We start from the raw sequence: 18,036 nt of genomic DNA, 5'->3' as shown, positions 1-18,036 counted from the left end.
AAAAACAAAGAGAAACAGAAAGTTTTATAGTTATAACATAAATAGTAAATAGGGATCACTGATTTAGCCCTATATTGTGATATAACGGTATTAAATGAAAGAGAAGAAGGGGCTTTTGTATGTTTTTGTGGTGTGAGGGCAGATGCTAGGGGAGGCCATGTAACACGGTATATCCTCATCTTCTACAGTAGGACTTCAAAAGAGAACTCGAGAACAAAAGAAAAACCAAGTGTAAACACAGAGAAGTAAAAAACTAAAACAATTTAAACTGGGGGGGTTGTGGGGGTGGGAAGGTGCAAGGCAGGCTATTGCTGGCTTTAAAAACTGCAGCACTTTTTTGTCTTTTTCAATTATTTGTATATAGTATTTTCATAAAGATAAAAAATTAAACTAAGAAAACAACTATGGAAATAAAAGAGAAAATCCCAGGGAACTAACAAATCAATTTCAGCTTTAAAACTCAGGATAATCACCAGGCTCATCTCTTGAACAAGAATAAGCATATATGTAGCTCACATCAGTAAGCATTATTAACTAAATGTTGTTTTAGTCCCCAATTCTCCCCATATGAAGAGCCAAATTATCTATAGGATACATGCAAAAACTAATACAGGATACATGCAAAGCCCCAACCACCCCCTACAAGCCAGAACATACAAACCAGATGTTTTCACTTTATCATGCTAGAGTGAGTTTATATTATTGTAACTGAGTTTATATTATTGTTCCTAACTTTTGAGGAATACATATAAAATAAATTTGATCTGTGGTGGAAAAACAGGATTATTCTTTATCTTTTAGGAGCTGATACTGTATTAATGGATCTAGCTCCTAAATCAAAAGAACAGAAGAGTCTGTATAAGCAAAATTACCTGAAGAAAGTCACGAAGAACTGCACCAGGTCCATAAAATTGCTGTGCTGGGAGAAAGCAATCTGTGACAGAAAAACAGGTAGTGTGATTATGCAGGTTATGAAACCACCACAGATTAAGGCTTCTCATTTCAAGACTTAAGCTGAAAACAGAGTTTCCATTTTAAAGAAGTTAATGAAACCCCTTCAGTTTTCTTGTTTAGTTGCCAGCCCCATGGCAATACTCTGAGGTTTAGCACAGTGTCCTGCAGCCCACTCTGAACTTCACATTAGCTCTGAGGTTCTCTCCATCTGACCCCGGAGACCCTCGCAGGCCTCCATGAAGCCTGGCGCTCCCTCCCTGCACCTCCACCCACACACAAAGCTCTTCTTGTCTGCCTCAGTACTGATTCATGGCTCTGCCTCCAGGTGGGCAGCCCCATTTTGTGCTCTTCATTCTGTCAACATTTATGCACTCAGTGCGTACTGACTGCAAGATACTGTCCTTTTAACAAAAAATTGTGCCTCATGTTTTGCCACATTGACCATCATCAGTTAGAACTTAAATAATTTTATTATCAATTAATAGTTTTCATACCAAGAATATAAAAACACAACATATTTCATCAACTCTACATTAACATTGAGTGAAAGAGGCATTATTCTGTGTATTATTTAGGAAAAACACTTTAACTACAACAAAATGCTTTTTAAGTCACTAACCATAAGATGCATCATGATTTCAGGGATATTAGCACATGAAAAAACACATACCTCCGAATTGATGAAATATGATAACTGTGTCCTTACACCACCTACAATATACGTGGTACTAGCCAGATGCTGTGGTGCATTGCCTGCTATTTTTTTTTCTTGAGACAGAGTCTCGCTCTGTCACCAGGCGCCAGGCTGAAGTGCAGTGGCGCAATTACGGCTCACGGCAGCCTCCACCTCCCAGGTTCAAGCAATTCTCCTGCCACAGCCTCCCGAGTAGCTGGGACTACAGGTGTGCGCCACCACACCCAGCTAATTTTTGTATTTTAGTAGAGACATGGTTTCATTATGTTGGCCAGGATGGTCTCGATCTCTTGACCTTGTGATCAGCCTGCCTTGGCCTCCCAAAGTGCTGAGATTAGCCACCATGCCTGGCCATTGCCTACTTTTTTAAGGGAACTCATTCCTCTTTGGAGAGACAATCGTATTATAAATGAAACAATTACTGACCAAGTGACAATGCCAGTATAGACAATTCACATGACAAGCACAGAAGGTAAATGACCAGCATCTGCTTTATTAGTCCCACTCAACCCCAACCCCTTGCACTGCTTTTTAGAGCCAGACTCACAGGGGCCAGAAAAGAGACTTCTACTGTTTGCTTTTTGTTGGCCCTATTTTCTTTTTGACATTCCATAAATAAATAAAGTTCCAACACTATTCAGGTCATAAAATATTATGGGGCTTAGAATCTGAATTTTTTGTGTCCTCCCTCTGGCCACCATTTATAATCAGAAATACAAAGTCACATTGATTTCATATAGTAAACAGAAACCCACTTTCTTTTCTTTTCCTTCTTTTATCACAATAACCAGTCCCACCTCCTTGAGAGAAGGAAAGCTGCAGAATATGACCCACGGTCCTCACATAAAAGTTTAAAGTAAGATTGGAGGACAATTATATAAACAAAGTCATCTTGGGGAATGAAGAATCCAAGTTATAACACATAAAGAGAGAGAAGGAAACAGATCAGAGTCCACTCCAACCCTGTCTGGATTTCAATTTTTTAAAACATAAGTGTGCCCTCAGTGTTTACACTTAAAGAATCTATAAGATACTTTTATTCACTGCTAGATGCCAAAAATCATTGGATGCTAAGGGCACTGTCTGAGGACCTATCTGGTGTTCATGTGCTCTGTGCCACACAGCACTCCTCAGGGCAGCCCCCGCCTTCCCCCACACTGGATGCCAACCATTAGCCTGACCTCTTGCTGAAGCAGGATCACTCTATGTTCATGTCCAAATTATAATCATAAAGAACCTCATATAAAACAGCTGCCAGTATGGCTGGTACCCAAGTCTCTAAAGAGGTCCTCTTATGTTGAATCTTTATCATCTAATTTTCCATAGTTACAAGACTGTCTAAGGAAGCCAAAGTCCTAACATGAAAATGTTTATGAATGCACTGACCACTTAGAAATATCTAACCCTGCTGAACACCCCATGCACTGTTGTCAGTCTTTGTTGGTCAATCTTTGACTGATAAGGTGCCAAACTTACTGTTCAAACTGAACACTTCTGAAAATGAAGGGGAGTACTGTTAAAAATTACCCAGTAATTTTAATTACTGGGTAATTAAAAGTTACTCAATGTAAAAAGCATAACCTTGATAAGAAGCATAAATTGAGCTGTCCCTACTCCCAGACAATGCAAACCAACTGTAAAATTAGTCTTGCAAAAGATAAGATTTTAGTGGAAGTGCTGTTAGAGAACTGCTCATACAAAACCACTGACAAAGGAAGACTTGGCAGATTTAGCCCTTCAGTTATCTACTGAAGAAGGGATTAAGGATGAAGGCATAGGAAGTGCTTCGTAATACTCTGAATGGGATTAAGACAGGACCTGGGGGATACTGAGGCATTTCCTGAGACTGTTAATTTTTAAATTCTGCTGTGAAGTCAAGTCTCAAGTGACGGACTCTAAGATGGAGTCCATGATGGAGCTATCAGGCCTCTGGGCACCATGTGCATGAGGGAAGCCATACCCCCATCTCTTTATCTTGCTCTATTTAATTCATAGCCCGTATCTGTACACCTTCCGGAAATAAGATCTGTGAGTACTGAGGACAGAGATTTCTCCTATTCCCACTGACTATACATCTCCAGTGCCTAAAGGAGCGACTAATATATTAATAGGCACTTAATAAAGATCTGCTGAATAAATGAATATGTTAATACAAAAAATAATGATCTTTTTCACAGAACTCAGTAAGATCTGATTGACTTTCTTTTTTCTTTTATGAACTTGGCTCATGAAGCAGGACCATACCTGCTTCATGATTGTAACTATAATTTAAATTTTGTTAACTCTGAAAGTATTTTCCCATCCTTTCTGGTTTCATTTTTAAAGATAATATCCCAATCAAATCTTTCTTCCATGATTTATTCTGAAAATGGTGAAATGGATTTGGGGGACTTTCTGATACTGAAGATAAGGAAGATTTCCTATATAAAAACATATGTTAATACAAAGAAGAAATTCTAATTATATTTTATAAATAAAACTCATAATACCATTCTTCTCTATTTCCAAACAGTAGACACCATACTCTACTCCAAGAAACCTAGAATTCAGATTCTGCTACTTCCACAACCTAATCCAACTCCACTTTCATCAGTATGTCTAAGGTGTATCTACCCCATGGGCCCTCTGGATCTGTTCATAAATTCTGAAAAACTCTAACTCAGAAGCTCAGTGAGGCCCAGGGTCTGGTAAGATATTACGGACCTGCACTTCCCCAACCACTAATGTTGCGCTTCAGCCAAAAGTGCTTCTGCTCACTATACTACTGTACCACTGTACCCGACAGGAGATGGTCACCAGAGAGCCTCCCTGCCTGTGTGCATAGGGGTCCTCCCTGTCCTTCCTAGCTTAGCACAGCACTGTCTCCCTTTTTCAGCACCCCCAACCCCACTGGAAACTGGCAGGCTCTCCTCTACGCTCTCTCAGCACTGATCTGCTTCCCTCTCAGGGTGTGTGATAATCACAGTCTACATAGGGGTGGCCAATCTTTTGGCTTCCCTAGGCCACATGGAAGAATTGTCTTCGGCCACACATAGAATACGCTAACACAAACAGTAGTGCTGATGAACTGGAAAAAAATGCAAAAAAAAAATCTCATGTTTTAAGAAACTTTATGAATTGTCCTGGGCTGTATTCAAAGCTGTCCCGGGCTGCATGTGGCCCATGGGCTGTGGGTTGGACAAACCTGGTCTACCATATACCATGGCTATCTACAAACAGACATCCTGGAGAAGAGGATTCTTCATTCCTCTATGAAGATACCAATTCCTAACTTAAATTACTGTTGTACCTCCCATACAAGAGCAGATATACTTTTGTATTCTAAGAACTAGGCCATGGCTCTCAAACTCACAGCTTACAACAAAGTCAGAATCCCAGGCCCTATCCTTATCTCTGTATCTTTAAGCTCCTCAAGTGATTCGATGCTAGTCTCTACAAGCCAAACTTCAGGAAACTCTGAAGTAAGAAATTATTTAAAATTCAGGCTGGACACAGTGGCTTACACCTGTAATCCCACAACTTTGGGAGGCTGAGGTGGGTAGATCACTTGAGGCCAGGAGTTTGAGACCATCCTGGCCAACATGGCAAACCCCGTTTTTACTAAAAATACAAAAATTAGTTGGGTGTGGTGGTATGCGCCTGTAATCCCAGCTACCTGGGAGGCTGAGGCACAAAAATTGCTCAAACCCAGGAGGCGGAGAGGTTGCAGTAAGCCAAGATCGCACCACTGGACTCCAGCCTTGGCGACAGAGCAAGACTGTCGCAAAACAACAACAACAACAACAAAAACTCCTCCTCTGTTCCTTTCCCTAGATAATTTCTTTAGCATTTCAGGTACTGCATTGAAAAAAAAAATCCTCACCTTTACTTGAAAGGTTAAAGCCCCATAATTAGTTTGGCTCTTCTGGGGGAGTGAGAGGGAGATGGGGAAGGATAAGGGTAGAGGAAGAGAGGACAGTGCTTTGAAACAAAAGGAGAGGCAGGCAAAGGGACGGAATGGAGGGGAAGTTTCACATTCTGAAAGTGCCTGGGAATGTGGGGTGTCCTGGTGGCAGGTTAGGGAGGCTTTGGAGCTTCATGTCCAAGCCTGTGCCACATGAAAGTGAGGATGCTGCCCTCAAGAGTGAGGAGCCAGGGAATCGGACGCAGCAGTCAGCGACTAAAGATCAGACCAGGGGGTCTTCCCCAATCTCTGAGCTCAGTTCAGCCCTAAGGTTTCTATACGTCCCTGAGAGAAGGGACTGGGACCCTGCGAAAACAGAGGCTGAGAATAAATTTCTAATCAAGTACGGTGGGTAGAACCTGAGTCCAAGATTACTATAAAAATAAAGAAGTATTGCATTTCTTATATTCCACTACCACAGAACAAATACTGTTCTGTTTTTAAAATAATTGTATTTTTGCATCTATGTGCCATCCACAAAGCAGGTACTGAAAAGCTTGAATAAATGGATGGATGAATATTGGATGACTAGGAAAAGACCACTGTTTGATAAAGAAGACTTGAAAAGAGAGAAGAATAGACTGGATTGGAAAAATGTGGCACATATACACCATGGAATATTATGCAGCAATCAGAAATGATGAGTTCGTGTCGTTTGTAGGGACATGGATGAATCTGGAAAACATCATCCTCAGCAAACTGACACAAGAACAGAAAATGAAACACCGCATATTCTCACTCATAGGTGAGTGATGAAAAATGAGAACACATGGACACAGAAAGGGGAGTACTAAACACTGGGGTCTATTGGGGGGAAAAGGGGAGGGCCAGTGGGAGGGGGAGGTGGGGAGGGATAGCCTGGGGAGAAATGCCAAATGTGGGTGAAGGGGAGAAGAAAAGCAAAGCACACTGCCATGTATGTACCTACGCAACTGTCTTGCATGCTCTGCTCATGTACCCCAAAACCTATAATCCAATAAAAAATTAAAAAAAAAAAAAAAAAAAAAAAGAAAAGAGAGAAGAAAGGACCTCTCATTTGCCTTTTATCTTCTGCACCAAGAACTTCATTGTTATGAGCATGCAAGACAGAGAGAAGAAGAGAAAAGACGGCTGGCCACCCTGTGAGGGGAAGTCTTATAGGCTCTGAGAAAACCCAAGGTATGTATGTACTGGGTAGAATCTCTGCAGGTTCCCATGGCTCCCTGGGACCAGTGACTCCATCAAGGCTGGGAGCCCAGCCCAGAACGGGCTCATTTGCTCCTCCACTCTCCCTGAGGCCAGGGTCTGCAGACACTACCTCCAGGTTTAAGCCTTGCCTCTCCTTTTGTTTCAAAGCACTGTCCTCTCTTCCTCTACCCTTATCCTTCCCCATCTCCTTCTCACTCCCCCAGAAGAGCCAAACTAATTATGGGGCTTTAACCTTTTGTTAAACCAGAGAGAACCAGAGACAGCCTAGGTGCCCGTGGCTGCCACTGGGCTCCTAGTCTGACTATGCCAATCTTTCCTTTCTGGACACTGCAAGGCCGGAAGCCAGAAGAGGACTGATTCCTCCCATAAGAGCTTAGGCCTATAAGCCAACAGCCCTTCCACTCAGGCCTTGGCTTTGCTGAGGACAGAAGATTCTGTGAGCCCTGGCTGAGTATATTCTATCCTGGGTCTTGTGCTGTCACCTCCTTGAGTTTTGCTGTGACATAAAACAATTCTTTTTTCTTTAAAAAAAAAAAAAACACACCAAAGTTCATATATGGAACTCAATGTCAAGACCATAGCTCTGGACCAGATCCCGTGACCATTACCTGGCCTCACACACCACCCACCTAATGGTTTGTACTGGCACAGAAACTGTATAGCCAAGCTCTGGTCAGACCCCCATGGCCAGTTAATACCATCAAGCCACTCATTCCTGCCATGCAAATGAACACTCACCATCTGTCTGCTCCCAACCTCCCACCTCAATACGGCTCTGTGCTTTCTTTCCCTAATTTTCTCCTAGTAATTCCTTTTTGCCATTCTCCAGAATTCCTATTCTATTATATCACACTCATTAACAATTTTGAATTCATTAGAGAACTACATACTTAGCTCAAATATCAAAAGGTACCAAAAGGCTAGTTATGAAAAGCAATGTTCCCTGCTCCTCCTCTGCTCTTCTGAAGGCTTCTCTCCAGGGCCCCCACCTTTAACTAGGTTACTTTTCAGTTCTTCTGGGAGCTGCCTTTTTATCATTAACGTTTTTATTGTAATTTCCTGATCTATCCATTTCAGACATCACTTTAACCAACTTCTTACTGAAACAGAAGGTGATTTTCGTCATCAGACCCACCCCTCCGTCCAGTAAATGTATCACCGGTCTTAGTGCCTCTGTTAGTTCCTCTGCCATCATACTGAGGATGACAGTGATGGAAAGATAACACCACAGACAGGAAATGGACATAACTCTCTGGGATATGGGGACACGAGGTGCCTATGACCCACACATAGCTGCAGGATCAGGAGGCAGTGCAGCCATAGCCCACTCAAGAGCAGCTTCCCAGGCCCCACAGGGAGGAGCCTTCAGACCCTGATGCGCCTGTGCATTGGAGTGAAGGCAGGAGGCTGCTGGGAAGCTCTGTTTTCCATTTTCACCAAGTAGGTGGGTGGGTGAGCTGAGCTGAGGGAGAGGCAGTTTTGCCACTGACCCCTGAGTGTTTTAGAGACTGCCCACCAGTAACTCGTAAAACCCCTGTACAATGCTTCCCGTAAAGGCAAACAGAACTTCAGCTCCAGGGTGCACTATGCTGCAGGCCTGCCCAGCAGAGGCATGCTCTTGTAGCTGTCTTTAGGAGGCCTAATCATGTACTCATACCTTTATTTCTTCTTCTACCACCTGTATTATTTTTTTCATAGTGTAATTTTTTCTTTTTTAGTAGAGATGGAGTCTCACTATATTGCCCAGGCTGATCTCTGGGTTCAAGTGATCCTTGTGTCACAGGCTCTCAAAGTGCTGGGATTGCAGGCATGAGCTACCACGTCTGGCCTCTTTTTCATTTTGGAAAATCTTAAATTTTTTAAAAAAGTAGAAACAGCACTATAATGAACCTCATGTACTCATCATCCTGCTTTAGTAAATTGACAAGCTCATAGTCAACCTTGTTTCATCTGCACTCCACTTACTTTTCCCATGACCATATTATTGTGAAGCAAATCCCAGATCTCTAATCATTTCCCTCTTCACTATTTCAAGATAGACAGGTGCTCTGAACTTTCTTCTTTGTAAAATTTGGATGTTATGTCCTCAGCCCTCTCTTTTTTTCTACCTACTGGACAAAATTCCAACCGAGAACAATCCACTCTTCTAACCCCACACTGTGTAGACTGAGATAACAAATTCTTGATTGCCAACCTCAGCCAGCCCACGGCACCGGTCAGCAATTGTTCTGACAATATCAGAAAAAGGTGTCGGCTCCTTTTTCTGTTGAAAGTTGCTATGGGATGTGTGTCTTCAGATGGTCCCCTTCCCTGGGTTTCTACACAATTAATTCCACCTGGACTCCCCAACAGGCCTGGCTCCTTCCAATCCAGACTCCCAACTGCTGCCAGCGGGGTCTTTCTAAACATTGATCTTTGGTTACTTCTCAGCTTAAAAAACCTCAACGACTCCCAGTCACATCAGGACTCCAGGCCCTCCCAGCTCTCCAGCTCCTTGCTCACAGCACTGTCACCAGCTCTACTAAACTCCTGGAAGTTCCTGGAAGGGCTGCTCATTCCCTTTCCCCACCACAAACATCCCTTTCCCCCTCTCTATGCTCCGTTGGACTCAGCTCTGGTGTGGTCTCTCCTCACTTGGACTCAAGTGACACAGGGCACTCCCCTCCCCTCTCGTGGCTCCCAAGAATTCATGGGCACACTTCCGACACCAAGCTTCTGACGAAGGCGCCTGCTGACCACTCACAGCTGCTGCTCTGGGCCAGAAAGTCTGCTGGCTGAGTGAGTTTTAAGGAAGTCTAGTGGGTTCCTGGCTCTGGAGATCCAGGAGAGAGGTCTGCTAAAAACGAAGATTTATCCATCCCGCCACAGGCAGTGTTCCCAGATGGTGTGGATGAGATTACCCAGGGAAGAAAAGTCCAGATGAAACCCAAGGGTACAATAGCATGAAAGTGCTGAGACGAGACAACCAAAGCCAAAGCTGAAAAGCAGGAATAATACATTTTTCTTTATGATGAAACCTACAAGGCTATACAAAAACTATAGTTTGAAATGAAGAAAGACACGTACAGTGCTTTAAGTACAGTTTAATTCTCTCTCCCTCTTTTTTTTTTTTTTTTTGAAGACAGAGTTTTGCTCTGTTGCCCAGGCTGGAGTACAGTGGTGCAATCCTGGCTCACTGCAACATCTGCCACCTGGGTTCAAGTAATTCTCATGTCTCAGCCTTGTGAGTAGCTGGGACTACAGGAACACACTACGACACCCAACTAATTTTTTGTATTTTAGTGGAGACAGGGTTTTATCACGTTGCCCAGGCTGGTCTCAAACTCCTGAGCTAAAGCGATCTGCCTGCCTCGGCCTCCCTAAGTCCTAGAATTACAGCATGACTTCATAATTCTTAAAACTCTTAAGATACAGATAACTAACACCAGCAGCTATGGATATACACTGTAATTATACAATAAATATAAACATTAAAAGTATATCTGACACTATTCATAACAGCCAAAGAGTGAAAACCATCCAAGTATCCATCAATAGAAAAATGGATAAATAAAATGGGGTATACACATCTAAGGAATATTATTCACTATAACAGGGAATAAGTACTGAAACATACTAAACTTGGGTGAACCTTGAAAACACTATGCTAAGTGATAGCATAGCATGTGACTCAATTTATATAAAATATCCAGAATACACAAATCCATAGAGACAGGAAATACAGACTGTGGGTTGCCAGAAGAGGGAGGAATGGGGAGTGACTGCTAAAGGGCTTCTTCTGGAAGTGATGAAAATATTCCAAAATTGACTGTGGTGATGATGGGTGGCTGCACAATCCTGTGAATATACTGAAAACTAATGAACTGTGTACTTTAAATGCATGAACTGTATGGTGTGTAAATTATGTCTCAATAAAGCTGTTATAAGAAAAATAGCATATCCAAGTGAACAAAAGTTTCACACATCCTTCGCTCAGTACAGCAATCCTGTTAGCACCCATAAACAGAACTCTAAAATCTAAATGAATGCCCAGTTCTCCATACCAATTCTGTGTTGCCTCTACTTGTGAACACTGGCCTCTTATGTAGAACAGTAGATGAAACACTTAGCATGCAGACAACTTCTATATTAGTTCCACATTACAGTAACAACCTCTGTTGCAGAGTCAGGAACAAGCCAGAGCCTCACCACCCCACCTGCCCACCTCACAATACACACCATCTGCTCATCCATCTTCTATCTTGAACACCTACCCCCGCTAAACTAAACTATGGACACAGCTGAAGCTGGCTGAGCCCCCGCTTACTGGGGAGAACAATTAGGACAGCGTTCAGAAAGCAGGGGCAGAGGGAAGGGTGCTCACCCACAGGAACAACCGACCAGAAAAGAGGCACAACCAGCCCCAACACACCCGCCACCCTCCTAGAAACAGGACTTTTCAGTCTGTGGGTTTTGTTTGTTTGTTCTCTCTTTTTTAAGTTAACATTCTTGGAGCATATTATTTGTTTTTTAACTGCCTCTACAAAGGTTTTTATAGTCAGTTTCAAATTCCCTCAGCAGTTATAGGTTGTGATCTGTTCCTAATTATGGAAAAGAATCCTGGGATTGGGTCGGAGTGAAGAAACTTGAGTTTAGTATTACCATGTTTAAAGCCCCAATGCTTACACAAATGTCCGAGCAGAGAATTAGATTTCCTCAGTTATTTTGCTTTAAAAAATGAGAATCAAAGGCAAAACGGCTTTGCCTGCACTGAACGCCATACTGAAATTTAACTGAATGGCCTACACTGCACTATTTGGACACTTCCCTACTCTAAATAAGTCTCTCCATTTTTACTGAATTTGCACAGTTGCTAAATGTGTGTATTTAAGAGCCATGCTACACACCTAGAAAAGCTAAGGCTCTGGGGCAAAAAGAGCCAAGAAAGAAACATGCAGCCCTTGTTGAGAACACCATGAATCTATGCAGAAAGACACCAGCTCAGCCCTCCACATAGCGCACAGCCAGAAACAGTTCCCAGCTCAGAGAGAACCAGTGTCAACCAGGCTCTCATGGGAGGACAATGAGAACACATGATGACATAGGTTTAGTCACAGTGAATAGTGCAGTCATTTGCACCAAACAGCAATAAGACATGTTTGCAACAGAACTTACCTGTGTTTTCAAGGAGAGCTTGGCAAATTAAATTGTGAGCATGCCATCATTTATTTTCACAAGTGCTCCTAAATGCAGTGTTCATAAGTGGATCTTAATTTAAGTTAGTGATCCAGCTCAGATAAGGAGCACCAAAAAAACAGGAAGAAAAATCAACATCTCCTTGATTCTAAAACTTAAAATTATTACTTCTTAGAAGTAAGTGTGGGGAAGTGCTCCCTCTAGAAGGAAAGCTCTAAAACCATTTCAGTGACTGATTTCAGAGGGTGGAGCAATAGAGAACTAGGAAGAAAAAAACTAGCTCTGGCAACAAGCACAGCTATCTCCAGCACAAAAGCCTGCTTATATGCACAGATTGGGAAGTGTCCGCAGTGTAAGTCAAGATTTTCACTACGAATCTTAAAAGTACTAATCATTTGTCAGCTATAAGCAACGAAGCATGATGTTCAGTAGATTCAGAATATGGAGAGGTATGGCAGTACAAAAACAATCTCAACCTAAAATGAGTCAATAAATTTAATTTAGTAAAACCCTAATCGAGTGTTTTACATGAAGATAACCTAACAAATATATATCACCTACATCTTAATAGTGTCAGGAGATGTTGCCAAACTGAAATTATACTGACTAGAGCCTAGAGTTCAACCTCTTTCGGATTGGAGAAACAACAGAAACCCCTGCAAGCCCCACTCCAAATGCAGCCTATGGCAGGGAGAATTCTAAACCCCCCAAGATTTCCTCCTCCTGTATCTTCCCTCCTCCTGTGTGTGGGTGGGCCTGGCCTAATCAGATCAACTCCTTTAAAAGAGGGTCTAGAGATCAGAGTCCTAACAAGTCAGAGAAATTTGAAGCTTCAGAATACATATTCAGTATGTGTATAGGTATACAAGATCTAAAATTTTCAAGTGCTATATAAATGCAATCATGCAGCATATAAATTTCTAAGATTTTCTTTTTCAATCAGCAAAATTTGCTTGAGATTTATCAAAACTGTTGTGTTTCTATATGTTTCTTTTTGTTGCTGGGTGTTATGCCATGGTGTGTATGTAGCATCATTTATTTAACCATTCATTTGTTGAGGAATATTTGGCTTATTTCCAGTTTGGGGCTATTAAAAATAAAGCTGTTAAATATTACTGTTAAGGGCCATAAACACGGTTGTACAGATATTTGTGACAAAACACTGGTTTTCCTATCTCTAGGATAAATGGCCAGGAATGCAATTGCTGGGTTATACCGTAAGTATAACATTAGTTTTTTAAGAATCAAACAATTTTCCAGAGTGCCTATACCATCTTGTATTCCCACCAACAATGTATGAGTGATCCAATCTTTCCCCATTCTCTCCAACATTTGGTGTTATTACTATTTTTAATTTTAGTCATTTTGATAGGTGTGCAGTGATATCTTATTGTGCTTTCAATGTGCATTTCTCTAATGGTTATTTTATTTTTTTTTGAGATGGAATCTTGTTCTGTTGCCCAGGCTGGAGTGCAATGATACAACCTCGGCTCACTGCAACCTCTGCCTCCTAGGTTCAAGCAGTTCTCCTGCCTCAGCCTCCTGAGTAGCTGGGACTACAGGCATGTGCCACCATGCCTGGCTAATTTTTGTATTTTTAGTAGAGATGGAGTTTTGCCACGTTGGCCAGGCTGGTCTCGAACTCCTGACCTCAAGTGGTGATCCACCTGCCTTGGCCTTCCAAAGTGCTGTGATTATAGGCATGAGCCACTGTGCCTGACCTCTCTAATAGTTGTGGATGCCGACCATCTTTTATGTCATTATTTGCCATATGCATATCCTCTTTGGTTAAATGTCTCTTCATGTCTTTTGCCCATTTTCTAATTGAATTGTTTATTTTCTATTGAGTTTTGAGAGTAGTTATATTCTAGATTCAAGTGCTTTCCCAGAAATATGGTTTGCAAATATTTTCTCCCAGTCCATAGCTTGCCTTTTCATCTTTATAACAAGGTTTTTCACAGAGCAAAAACTTCTGGTTTTTAAGTGGTCTAACTTATCAATTTTTCCTTTCATGAATCATGTTTTTAGTATCAAGTCTAAAAATCTTTTTCTTAGTTCTGGGATTCCAATATTTTCTCCTATATTTTTTTCTAAAAGTTTTGTAGTTTTACATTTTACATTTAAATCTATGATCAATATTGAGTTAGTTTTTGTATAAGATGTGAGGTTTAGAGATTCCTTTGTTTGCCTATAGCTGTCCAACTTATCTAGCACTATTTGTTAAAAGGCTGTCCTTTCCTCACTGAATTGTCTTTGCAGTGCCTTTGTCAAAAATCAGCTGGAGGCTGGGCACAATGGCTCATGTCTGTAATCTTAGCACTCTGGGAAGCAAAGGTGGGAGGATCACTTGAGCCCGGGAGTTTGAGACCAGTCTAGGCAACATAGGGAGACTCCATCTCTAACAAATAAAATAAAATGAAAGAATTAGCCAGGTATGGTGACATGTGCCTATTGTCGCAGCTACTTGGGAGGCTGAGGCAGGAGGATCACTTGAGCCAGAAAGATTGAGGCTGCAGTGTACTGTGATCACAGCACTGCACTCTGGCCTGGGCGACAAAGTGAGACCCTGTCTCCAGAATTAAAAAAAAAAAAAAAAGAATCAGCTGGAACTGGTGTGGTGGTGTAAGTCTAGCTACTCAGGAGGCTAAGGTGAGAGGGTTACTTGAGCCCAGGAGTTCAAGACCAGCCAGGACATCATAGTGAGACCTTGTCTCGAAAAAAAAAAAAAAAAAAAAAAACACCAAAACAAAATCAAATCCTAATCAGTTGGACATATTTATGTAGTTCTATTTCTGATATCTATAGATCAACCTATCCCATTGATCTATATGCCTACCCCTCTACCTAAATAGTAAGCCTTAAAATTGGGTAGAGTGATTCTTCCCATTTTATTCTTCTTCTTCTAAATTGTTATAGCTATTCTATAACATTTGCATTTTCATATAAGTTTTAGAGTAAGCTTGTTTATATCTACAAAAACATCTTGCTATGATTTTAAAATACTTATAGTAAGATATAACATAAAATTTATTACTTTAACCATTTTTAAGTGTACAAATCAGTGGCAATAATTACATTCACAATTTTGTGCAACAAGTATCACTACCTACTTCCAAAGCTTTTTCATCACCCCAAAGGGAAACTCTGTAAGAACCACGAAGCAGTAATTCTCCATTTCCTGCTCCCCTTAGCTGCTGGTAACCTCCAATCCACTTTCTGTGTCTAAGAATTTGTGTACTCTAGATATTGCATGTAAGTGCAATCATTCAATTTGTCCTTTTGCAGCTAGCTCATTTCACTTAGCATGTTTTCAAGGTTCACTTGTGTTGTGGCATGTATCAGAATTTCATTTATTTTTAAGGCTGAATAAAATTTTATTTTAGACACACACACACACACACACACACACACACACACACACACACACACCATATTTTGTTTAACTATTCATCCACTAATAGGTATTTGGGTTTCCACATTTTGGCTTTGTGAATAATGCTGTTATCAATACTGGAATACAAAAAAGGGTTGCATAAGCACAGACGCTGCGAAGATTAGTGGACAGCATCAACAAGTTATCAACACATCTGACCAGGACAACTAGGCAAAAGAAAGAAATAAAGGGCATCCAAATTGAAAAAAGAGGAAGTCAAATTGTCCCTATTTGCAGATGATATAATCTTATACATAGAAAACCCTAAAAGCTCCACCAAAAAATTTAGAACTGATAAACTCAGTAAATAAAAAAAATTTGCGGAATACAAAATCAACACACAAAAATCAGAAGCATTTCTATACAACAACAACGAACTAGCAGAAGAAATCAAGAAAGCAATCCCATTCATGATAGATTTTTTTAAAAAAACCTCTAAAAACAACCCTAGGAATAAATTTAACCAAGGAAGTGAAAGCCCTCTCTACAAGGAAAACCATAAAACACTGATGTAAGAAATTGAAGCAGTCACAAAAAAAATAGGAAGAGACACCATGTTTGTGGACTGAAAGAATTAATCTTGTGAAAACAATATACTACCAAAAGCTATCTACAGATTCAATGTAATCTCTACACCAATGACATCTTCACAGAAATAGAAAAAACAATCCTAAAATTTGTATGGAACTATAGAAGACCCCAAATAGCCAAAGCATTTTTTTTTCCTTTTTTGAGACAGAGTCTCGCTGTTTGCCCAGGGTGGAGTGCAGTGGTGCAATCTTAGCTCATTGCAACCTCTGCCTCCCAGGTTCAAGAGATTCTCCTGCCTCAGCCTCCCAAGTAGCTGGGATTATAGGAACCCACCACTCCACCCAGCTAATTTTTGTATTTTTATTAGAGACGGGGTTTCGTCATGTTGGCCAGGCTGGTCTCGAACTCCTGACCTCAGGTGATCCACCTGCCTTGGCCTCCCAAAGTACTGAGATTATAGGTGTGAGCCAATATGCTTGGCCCACCAAAGCATTTCAGAGCAAAAAGAACAAAACTGGAGGCATCATATCACCTTACTTCAAAATATACTATAAAGCTATAGTACCCACAACAACATGATACTGGCATAAATACAGATACACAGACCAGTGGAACAAAATTAAGAACCCAGAAATAAACCCACATATTCATAGCCAACTGGTTTTTAATAATGGAGTCAAGAATGTTCAGTGGGGGAAAGGATAGGTTCTTCAATAAATGGTGCTGGGAAAACTGGATATCCATGTGCAGAAAAATAAAACTAGACCCCTCCCTCTCACCATAATAAAAAAATCAAATTTATTTATTTTTATTTTATTTTATTATTTTTGAGATGGAGTATCACTCTTGTTACCCAGGCTGGAGTGCAATGGCATGATCTCAGCTCACCGCAACCTCCGCCTCCTGGGTTCAGGCAATTCTCCTGCCTCAGCCTCCTGAGTAGCTGGGATTACAGGCACGCGCCACCATGCCCAGCTAATTTCTTGTATTTTTAGTAGAGACGGGGTTTCACCATGTTGACCAGGATGGTCTCAATCTCTTGACCTCGTGATCCACCCGCCTCGGCCTCCCAAAGTGCTGGGATTACAGGCATGAGCCACCGCACCCGGCCCCAAAAATCAAATTTAAATGGATTAAAGACTTACACATGTAAGATCTAAAACCATAAAACTACTAGAAGAAAACACCAGAAAAATCCTTCATGACATTGGTCTGAGCAAAGATTTTTTTGTGTAAGCTTTCAAAAGCATAGGCAACAAAAGCAAAAATAGACAAATGGGATTGTATCAAGCCAAAAAGCTCTATGAAGCAAAGGAAACAAGAAAGTGAAGAGACAGTTTATAGAATGGGAGGAAATATTTGGAAACTATTCATCCAACAAGGGATTAATAACCAGAATACATCAGGAATTCAAACAACTCAACAGAAAAAAATCAGATTTAAAAATGGGCAAATGATCTGAATAGACATTTCTCAAAAGAAGACATACAAATGGCCAACAGGCATATGAAAAAAATCTCAACTTCAGTAATCATCAGGCACATGCAAATCAGAACCATAATGAGAAATCATCTCATCCCAGTTAAAATGACTATTATTAAACAGACACAATAACACATGCTGGTGAGGACATGGAGAAAGAAGATGCTAGTTCACTGCTAGTGGGAATGTAAATTAGCATGGCCACTATGGAAGACAGTATGAAGGTTCCTCAAAATAGATCCACCACGGTGATCCAGCAATCCCACTGCTGCGTATATATTCAAAAGAATAAAAATCAGTACACTGAAGATGCATGCTCTGAATGTTTATTGCAGCACTATTCACAACAGTGAAGACACGTAATCAACCTACGTGTCCATCAACAAATGAATGGACAAATGAAATGTGGTATACATTATATAATGAAATATTATTCAGCCATAAAAATAATAAAATCCTGTCATTTGCAGCAATATGAATGGAACTGGAGGTCATTATGTTAAGTGAAACAAGCCAGGCACAGAAAGACATATATGTTTTCTTACTCATATGTGAGAGCTAAAAAAACTGATCTCATAGGGGAAGAGCATATAAGGTGGTTACCAGCAGCTGGGGAGTAGGGGAGATAGAGAGAGA

At 40.9% G+C, this 18,036-nt stretch overlaps 1 protein-coding gene across 1 annotated transcript in view; it reads right to left on the bottom strand.

Annotated features, from left to right (window-relative positions):
• Positions 1-18,036, bottom strand: part of ATRN (attractin) — a 170,146-nt gene that overhangs the window by 33,725 nt on the left and 118,385 nt on the right. The window contains exon 25 of the mRNA XM_002747312.6: positions 873-934. Coding sequence (XP_002747358.2) covers positions 873-934 — 62 coding nt within the window. The remainder of the gene's footprint in view (positions 1-872; positions 935-18,036) is intronic.

The sequence above is a fragment of the Callithrix jacchus genome, chromosome 5 (genome assembly GCF_049354715.1).
Source record: "Callithrix jacchus isolate 240 chromosome 5, calJac240_pri, whole genome shotgun sequence".
In the NCBI taxonomy this organism is placed as follows: domain Eukaryota; kingdom Metazoa; phylum Chordata; class Mammalia; order Primates; family Cebidae; genus Callithrix; species Callithrix jacchus.
Note: the sequence above shows the minus strand (reverse complement) of the source record. Positions and strands in the feature narration are given on the sequence as shown.